At 42.6% G+C, this 9,221-nt stretch overlaps 1 protein-coding gene across 5 annotated transcripts; it reads left to right on the forward strand.

Moving 5' to 3' along the window:
• The first annotated feature begins 1,179 nt into the window (after positions 1 to 1,179).
• On the forward strand, positions 1,180 to 7,846 carry LOC105044350 (ethylene receptor 2). Of its 5 annotated transcripts, XR_002164868.3 has the most exons (4): positions 1,180 to 3,192; positions 5,794 to 6,885; positions 7,125 to 7,198; positions 7,443 to 7,846. XR_002164868.3 is itself a non-coding variant. In XM_010922209.4 (2 exons), the coding sequence occupies exons 1-2, from the start codon at positions 1,522 to 1,524 to the stop codon at positions 6,334 to 6,336; spliced, it is 2,214 nt and encodes a 737-aa protein (XP_010920511.1). In that variant the 5' UTR covers positions 1,180 to 1,521; the 3' UTR covers positions 6,337 to 7,846. The 5 variants fall into 5 exon arrangements, 1 of the variants encoding a protein (XP_010920511.1); XR_012141287.1 differs by having other exon boundaries at positions 5,794 to 7,198; XR_831886.4 differs by having other exon boundaries at positions 7,125 to 7,846.
• Positions 7,847 to 9,221: the final 1,375 nt, after the last annotated feature.

Consider the following 9,221-nt stretch of genomic DNA (forward strand, 5'->3'; position numbering starts at 1 on the left):
CAAATTGGAAGCTTTCACGTAAAATAACAACCCAAAAGCTCTCTATACTCGGCTGCATTATTTTCCCTCTTCCCTCACAAATTGGACGGCATCTCATGTTCTTGCAAGGTGTGAGAACCTAAACGGGCCAACCAATCTGTCCACAAAGCAAGCAGAAAAGACCGGCACAAGACGGAGAAAAGCTGACGCAAGAGCCCTAATATTTCTTGGCCTATGCTAGCATAGTTGTCCATTTAAAAACATCCAAATCTACTCTATTTGATGTGATGGATATTTCATGTGACCTCCATAATAATTGAAGTTGGGCCACTTTGATAATATCTGACTTCATTCGTCTTAAGTACGGATGAATTAAAAAGATCATTATATCGATCTTAAATTAGCAACGAGTATCATGGCCATTTAATTATTATCAATATTTTAAATAGCTATAAGATAATATAAAATATAATTAATATATTATTAAATATGATGACAATTGTTGCCATACAATTAATATATGTTTCATATATTTTTATGATAATTATTATATTTTTTTTATAAATAAAAATATATAAAAAATTTTTAAACATTGAACTTTCATTTTTTTTTTTAAATTATTTTTTAAATTTTGATTGATTTGAGAATCAAAAATTTTTTATTAAAAAAACTCTATTACAAAATTTATTTTTCAAATCAAATTGTCAACAGAGAAACCACAACAATTACAGATTCAAATCCCGATTACATATCAAAAGAAGATCGACTTCATTGTTACTATGGTCTCAACGTCCTCAATTTGATCTCCAAGTTCAACAGCAACATTACTCATTTCCTTAAATTAGAGCGATAGGTTTTGATGGACTTATAATAGCCGAGGATTCATGCAGTATATGGTGATATGTAGTGCCAATCACGGTTCCTGTATTATAATCGACTTTTTTCGTTAATTAAGCTCCGATGTATCAAACAAGTTCGATAGCGGGGGAACAGAATAATGGAGCAAAATATTTTTGCATCCTATGAACCAAGATCAAATGACATACAGCATCTCCTACGCCACAATACCATCGGTATCTTCAAGTACTCAAAAGTGGTGAGCATCAGATGATCCGATGAATAATTGTAGTACGATGATGATGGAGGAGGCGTTAATCAATAGACTTATATGCTATCAGTTTCATGCCTGTCCCCTCTCCCGTGAAATTGAGGCCCCACCAAAACCAAACCGAGCGGCACGGCCGCTGGTTTTCCACAACCCTTCTCCACCATCCTACTGTCTCTTCCCACGTACGTCCGGACGTAGTGCAGTGTTGTTGTGGTCTGACGAAAGAAACAAAGGACACCACCAGCAGCAAAACCTCCGATGAGAGGGACAAATAGATTAAAAAAATTTCCCCATTCACTCCATCCCGATTCACTGAACGTAGGCCAAACCCCCTCCTTCCCTCCCCTTGAGTCCTTTTCTAAGATGCCCTGCCTCCGGGGCTGTCATCGCTACCTCCTCCAACCGCCCACCGCTCCGACATTCCGTCGAACACCATGCGGTCGTCGTGGTCTTTCGCCCTCTGCGGCGGCTGCGAGGAGGACCCGACATCCCTGTGGACCCTGGAAAACATCCTCCAATGCCAGAAGGTGAGCGACTTCCTCATCGCCCTTGCCTACTTCTCGATACCATTGGAGCTCTTCTACTTCGTCACGTGCTCCGCCATCTTTCCTTTCCGCTGGCTCATCCTCCAGTTCGGCGCCTTCATCGTCCTCTGCGGGCTCAGCCACCTGGTCGCCGCCCTCGCCTATGCTCCCCACTCCTTCCTCCTCCTCCTCTCCCTCGTCGTCCTCAAGCTCCTCACCGCCCTCGTCTCCCTCGCCACCGCCGTCACCCTCCTCCCCATCATCCCCCAGCTCCTCCGCCTCTTCGTGCGCGATGGCCTCCTTCGCCAGAAGGCCCGCGACCTCGGCCACGACCTCGGCCGCATGCGCCGCCAGGAGGCCGCCATCTGCCGCGTCCGCTTGCTCACCGCCGAGATCCGCCGCTCCCTCGACCGCCGCACCATCCTCGACACCGCCCTTGTCCACCTCGCTGACGCCCTTTCTCTCCACGACTGTGCCATCTGGATGCCCACCTCCCCCGATTCCCTCTCCCTTACCCACCACCTCAACCGCCGTCGTCGTGACCACCATCACCAAACAGTCTCGATCCCCACCGCCGACTCCGACGTCGCCGAGATCATCACAAGAAAGGCGGTCTTGATACTCGACCCGAACTCCAATCTGGTCCAAGCCACTGAGTCGGAGCCCGTCGGCCCAGTGGCAGCGATCCGGATGCCGCTGCTCCGAGTGTCCAAGTTCAACGAGGGCATGCCGGAGCTCGTGGAGGAGTCGTATGCCATTCTCGTCCTTGTGCTTCCCACCGGTGGGGACAGGGTCTGGACGACCGACGAGGTCGACATCGTGGAGGTGGTCGCCGACCAGGTGGCCGTCGCCCTCTCCCATGCCGCCGTCCTGGAGGAGTCCCTGCTGATGAGGGAAAAGCTCATGGAGCAGAACATGGCTCTCGACCGAGCCCACCGCGAAGCTCTGATGGCGAAAGAGGCCCGGAAGTCACTTCAGAGCGTGATGACTCGAGAGATCGTCGGGCCCATCCGTTTGATGGTGGCGCTCTTGTCACCATTGCAGCTGGAGAATTTGAACACCGAGCAGCTTGCCATGGTGAAAGCGGGGCTCGCCCTGTCCTCCCTCATCAAGGAAGCTGCTGATGTCACTACGTTCGACAAGGGTGCAGTGGAGCTGACATTCCGGCCTTTTCACATTCCGTCTGTGGTAGAGAAGATTGTGAGCGTGTCGAGGTTTTTATGTGCTTGCCGAGGTGTATCCTTCGAATTCCATGTCTCCGGAGGTATTCCTGGACCAGTGCTCGGGGATGAGAGGCGCATACTTCTGGTTTTGTTATATATGATTGAGAATATTTTGGGCACTGGTGATCAGGGGGCCGTTTCTCTCCAAGTGTGTATAGAGGATGCTACCGATGATGGAAGCTCGGATAGTAAGTACGTAGTTGGGAAGCAGAATGTGGGTCAGGGGATGGTTACCTTAAAGTTCGAAGTTTGCAGAACCAGTTTTGGAAAGGAAGATAAGATCTCTGATTTGAAAGAATCCAAAGATGCTGTTGGTGATCGCGAGATTAGTTTTTCCTTCTGCAGGAAGCTGGCTGAGGTGAGCTTTTCTTTCTCTGGTGCTTTCAGTAATTGTTTGATGATTAAGAATGCGTTTGACTTTTTTTTTTTTTTTAAAAGGAATGTGTTTAATTTGTTTGGATTTTACTATCGCATTGCTTGTGTACCTCGTTGATCCCTAAATTTCTTACAATTTGCCACTAATGGTAGAATAAAAGTTCATATTGAATGAGATCTTGACGTATATTTGGCCCTGTTAGAGCTTTTATAGCATGCTGCACCCTGTAAAAGAAGTGGTCTTTTCATCAGACAGGGTAATTAAGAACTAAGGAATGCTGGTAATTCCACTTCCGCTTCATGCATGGACATCCAGTTGTTTGACACTGTTTGTCATGCATTTTCCTCTCTTTATTGTAACCTCACTTGAGTTTGATCCCTCTCAGATCATTCTTATCATTTATACTTTTAAGGATAATGTTGTCCTATGGATTTTGAGTTGTGTGATGATTAACAGACGCAGCACCATGAATTCCCTTCTTAAGATAAGCTAGAACAGTAGAACTATACAAAGTGGAAAACTCATTGAGGAAAATACTTGTGATACCACAGTGGTCCTTGGTTGCAGGAAGAGAAGATTTGAGCAAGGGATCTTTTTTCTCATGCACCAAGTAGTAAAATAAAACTACATATGTTTAAGTTGAATTATTAAATCTCCTTTTTCATGGTAGATTGCATCTTTCTTTCTCTCTTTCTTTCCTTGATTTCTTTTCTCATTAATCTTCCTTTTCCTCTGTCACAGCAGCAACAGCAATAACAAACCTTGTTTCTTCTCTTTTTCTTCGGGTCATTTTTTTTTTTTAAAAAAAAAGAGGGCTATTTGATCTGAAGTTCAATTTATTTTTGCATGTAGTCTCTTTTTTATAATTCCACTGCCTTACTTTTATAATATCGGGATAGATTTACTAAGAGACTGAAATCAGGTTCAAATCTGAACTATATCATTAATTTATCCAATATTAAAATCTTATGACATTCTGAATCTCAAATTGCTATAGACCATGATTTTGTTGTTATAGACCCTTCATGATTTATCTGGGTTTTTCTTTTAACATCAGAATTTCACCATTTCTATTACCATTGGTGATCCGTAGTCTAAGTTATAGCACAATTTTGTCCTGTTAGGTACTTTGGAACCACCTAAGAATTATCAGTATCTCACAAAGAAAGTAAAATCATGAACAAAAAGAAGCTACATTAATATGAGGATACAAGTAGTTGAGCCCAAATTAAGATACCTCTGTAGGATAGTTGCTGAGAGAGATAAATAGGTCCTTCTACACCCCTTAATCTCAGATTAAACAATTCATTTTCAAATGACTAACCCATCAGTCACCTTGTCAGGATTTCGATCACCTATATTACAAATCTAGCTAGAAGAAACTACATTATATCTTTCATTCTGCATCAAGTGTTGAGCCTCATACTACCTGGTCTATGCTCATCACTCTTCTTGAAAAGCCATAGGTTGCAAACTTCTATAAGTTCATGCTCACCAGAAACTGTGCCATGTGGTTGTCCTCCATACATGTGCCATTCACATCTCGACATTCATACTATGTTCTCATTAACACTGGACTTTGCATCAAGAGTCTTAAAAGGTGTTTGGTTCGCAACCGAAATGGAAATCGGAATGGATTGGAATCGGATCCGAAGTGTTTGGTTTCATGATCAGAATTAGAATCGAAATCTAAATGGAAATTTGAGTCCTTAGAAGAGAGTACGGATTGAGTTTTCGATAGATTGGGCCATTCCCTTTCCATTTCGGAATCGTAGTCGGATTCCTCTCAACCAAACGGTTGGAATAGGAGGTCACCCATTCCCATTCTGATTCTAGATCCCAACCCTCCCCAATCAAACATCCCCTTAGAGTCTTACCAATGATCATGCATGGTCTTCCAGCCTCCGGGCCATTCCATGTGATAAAAAGATGGCACACTAGAAGTGATTCATGTAGAGATTCAAGCCACTGGGATGAAATACAGGTCTGAGGTGCAACGAGCCTTGGACTCTTAGACTATGGAGAACAGTTATAACAACCAAAAGCGATGCATGCAGGACTCTCTTTTCCAGTTTTCTTGATTAAAAAAAAAATGCAAAAACTGGTGGGCTCTTACACTCTTGGCTTGAGCATGGAACAGAACACACCCGGTTTTTTGATGGTTCATAAATTGCGACCTGGGGTTTATTTCTCCCCGTCTTGGAAAAAGTTGAGTATATGCCTCCTGCTTTTAAATATACTGTATATCCACTAGAACAAAAAAATGCACAATGCGTAAATGATATGTCATTCAGATGTAAGAGAGGAGTTTCTTACTGGAACTGCTTGGAACCATGTATTCTTTTATGTCAACACTTCATGGGCTTAGAGAACTATAAATTGCCCCCTTCAACATAAGGTCAGAAGTAAGTCAGTAACATTTAGGTAGTTTTTTTTTTTTTTTTACTTTTCCGGTTCTTTCATCCTTTCCACCAGTTCTATGTGCTGATATTCTTTTAAAGCTTTAAATCCTTCCCTTGCTCAATTTCAAGTGCTTCTGCTATCAGATTATGATACAGTATTGACCTTGATCCATATTTGCAGCTTATGCACTGGAGGATTTCAGTTTCCAGCACAGCAGCAAGTCTGCAGAAAAATATGAAATTGCTTATCAGATTACAACATCTGCAGTCAGGGAAAGGATTTGTTTGGCCAAGATATATGGATATTGAGGCTACCAGTTGCCCATTCAAAGGAATGAAGATTCTCCTTGTGGACAATGATTGTTATAATGTATATCTTACCAAAAAGCTTCTTGGAAGATTTGGCTGTCATTTATCCATCGTGTCTTCTAGGTCCCACTGCTTGGAGATGCTGTATTTAAAGAGAAACCAGTTCCACCTGCTACTTATTGACCTGCAAATTTTTGAAGAAGACAGACATGAACTTTCTGCTCACATCAAGAACATATGCACAGAAAACAGGCCACTGATCGTTGCACTCACTCCTGATACTCATAAGAATACCAGGGAGCAATGCCTTCAGGATGGAATGCATGGTGTTATGTGTAAACCAGTTATATTGCAAGAGATGGTAGACGAATTGCAGAGGATCACCCAAGGAACACAATCTTCACTTCCTTTATGATGACCAAGAAAACAAATATCACCCAAGCAATGGAGAGTTCTCTTCTGCCTCTATGTACTCCTTTCTCATTCACAATGGGACCAAATGGCCTCTGACACATGTAATCTGGAATATCAAAGGCTCGTCAAAAGTCAAGGGCATCTTGTGGCTTGAGAGAGCTTCCCAGAGATTGGCAATTGTGTTCTTTGCGATGGTGGCCCAGAACTGGTTGATCATCTCCTTATCTCTCAACCCCTCTCAGTTTTGGTTTTTCGTCTGTGATGTTACAGGCACTCCTCCACCACCTGATAGCTTGTTGCATATGTACTCATCTTGGCTGAGGGAGTCCTTCCTTTCTTGCAACTATCTATTTTGATGCTGCTTGTGGTTTTTAATTGGAGCTGTGGGACTGAGAGGAATGCCTGCATTTTTCTCCACAAGAACTCTTCTCTGTTGGCCATTATGAAGAAGGCAAATAAGCTTTTCTATGACTGGTCTATCTTCTGCTCTGATAAAGAACTCATGGGCTTCTCCTTCCTTGCAGGAAAATTGAGAAATCATCAACTTCAGGTTATAGCCTATGATTAAACTCTTTCCTGTTCATTTTGGGTCTTTCATACCTCTGTTCCAGGCCGTTTTGCCTTTTAAATGGCCAGTCTTTCTCAGGTTGTTTTGGTTCGACTTTGTCACTTCCTCTCTATATCTCTGTAACCCATCATCTTCCCTTCTGTAATTCTTTTTTCTAATAAAGACTGGTGGTCTATGAGCTCCATTTTCCTTCAAAAAAAATGTTCTCTTGATTTGTGCAGAATTCTGCCCCGTTAATTGTAACAATGTGAAAGTTGGTGAGGCTGCTTGAACTTGATCAAAGTTCCAGAATTTGGTAAGATCTGGGAGATTCAATCAGCAACGATGATGCAAATTAAAACTTACATTCGTTTCAATGATATTCACTTTGTTGAGGGGTATTCTGATTTCCTTTGAGTACTTGGACAAATAAACTGAGTTCCCATTCAGAACTGTGCAGCTATAGCTATGTTGCCATCGCATTAACAACTATTCTGATATGAACTGTAGAGAACCCAGTATGGATGTGTCTGAAATTGCTCTTTTCCTCATGTTTGCAGTGCGAAATGATGGCTTCTAGTGATCATTTGTCAAAAGGTAATTATTACAGATCCTGTTCATGGTTCTTTTCCCCTTGCTTCTCAAAAGCAGTAGAGAAGCGAGTCACCAAATGCAAGAAAAGAAGACTTGACGATGGTTGCCATCCTACGTAGAGATGAGGTTTATGTGATTGACTTGAGATGTTCATACCAGGCTGGCTACACATGGAAGGAAAATTTCACAAATGGTTGCGACTTTATCAAGGTACATTTTCAAAAGTTAAAAGGAGTATCTAGTGAATGGTTGTGATATGATGTACTCTTCTCACAGGCTAGCACATGCATCCAAAGCCTGTCATGTATGGAACAGCATATTAATTGAGATGTCTTGGTCCAACATTTCCAATCAATCTTAGTTCATAATTCATACTGCCTCTTAAGCTGCTTGATTTGTTTTCTTTTGGTAAGCTGCTTGATTACCATGAATACTTAATGTGATAATGTATGCACAAAATTATTTCTTCAAATCAAGAAGCATGTTAGTGGAAATTTGTTTGTTTATTAAGATGAGAGAAGATGCTTGTGGAGGATATGTATAGTGGAATTAGTCTAATGCTTACCTTACCATTTGCTTTTGGGCTATATCTGATGGTTATTGCACCATCCGATCATCTATGATCTTATAAATAATGCTATGAGGCTCTCAGCATGTGGACACGAACAATTCTCTTGCTTTGTGGAATGATAAATTGTAGCAATTTACAAGATTCGTTGCCTGACATGTCGGGAAGCTCGATAAGCGGGTGCGTGAAGCATTTGCTTTATTATATTAAGACCTATTACTTTGTAATATGTGTAGCATGTGCAACACAAGTGCTGTATGCGGGTGGGGTATCTGCTTTGTGGCAGGTGTTCAAGCATGGCACCGACCGGCTCATTCTCCATGAAACAATATGAACCCAAGCCTCTTCTTTCATAGTTTTTGTCTTGAAATCGGAACCAGGAAGTAGGTCTGCAGACATGGGCAGCAATCTGTGATCCTGGTCTCCTAGATCCAGCTATAGGCTGCGTACTGGAACAAAATGGAACAGTATATCACCTGCACTGCAATTGTAGGACCTTAGAAGTCAGATCCCTCGGTCTTCCATCGCTCTGATCGCTCCTTCAGTCTGTCATCAGAGGATTAAATGACTCCTGGATTGCGTCCTCCTCATCAGGGCTACCTCAACGAGTGTTATGGGCCTCCACTACCCTCTCACTGCGTTGAAATCTTTTAACGGAAACATCGCGGTCACAGGCACCCTTTTTTAGGGTCGGCCGGCATGCGGCGTTCAAAAATAATGGGTCGGAAAGCGAGGATTTAAATATAGGCAAGGTGGGGATCGAAGTCATCAAAAGGCCCGGCTGATCCTTCGCTTATCTTATCTTCCCCCTCGAAACTTTGGACACACAGATCGTACCCCCAGACGGAATTGGTACCGGGAAGGGCTAAAGGGAAAGGTCCAAATTTGGAAGTACGACCGGCGAAGTCAGGAGACTGCCAAATTGCACGGCATGACGTTAACTAGATGGGCCACGCAACCTGCTCAGTCCCTCATGCCGGTTATTTTAAACGTTTTTAACATAAGCACAAACTATATTTAATGCATGACTTAGAGATAAAAACAGCAATTATGGTGCCATCATGGCAGCACCTTCGCTATATTTATCATTGTATGGTACACAATAACAGTCCTATTCCTGTTACGATTGTGATATTGCTGCTATAAATGAAGGTTACAACAATCGTACCAGGTCTTT

The sequence above is a fragment of the Elaeis guineensis genome, chromosome 5 (genome assembly GCF_000442705.2).
Source record: "Elaeis guineensis isolate ETL-2024a chromosome 5, EG11, whole genome shotgun sequence".
Lineage (NCBI taxonomy): Eukaryota > Viridiplantae > Streptophyta > Magnoliopsida > Arecales > Arecaceae > Elaeis > Elaeis guineensis.

Excerpts from the sequence above, each read along its gene's own strand:
- LOC105044350 (XM_010922209.4), top strand. The coding sequence starts at position 1,522 with ATGCGGTCGTCGTGGTCTTTCGCCCTCTGCGGCGGCTGCGAGGAGGAC. Across the intron at positions 3,193-5,793 it reads TCTGCAGGAAGCTGGCTGAG|CTTATGCACTGGAGGATTTC; the intron begins GTGAGCTTTTCT and ends CCATATTTGCAG.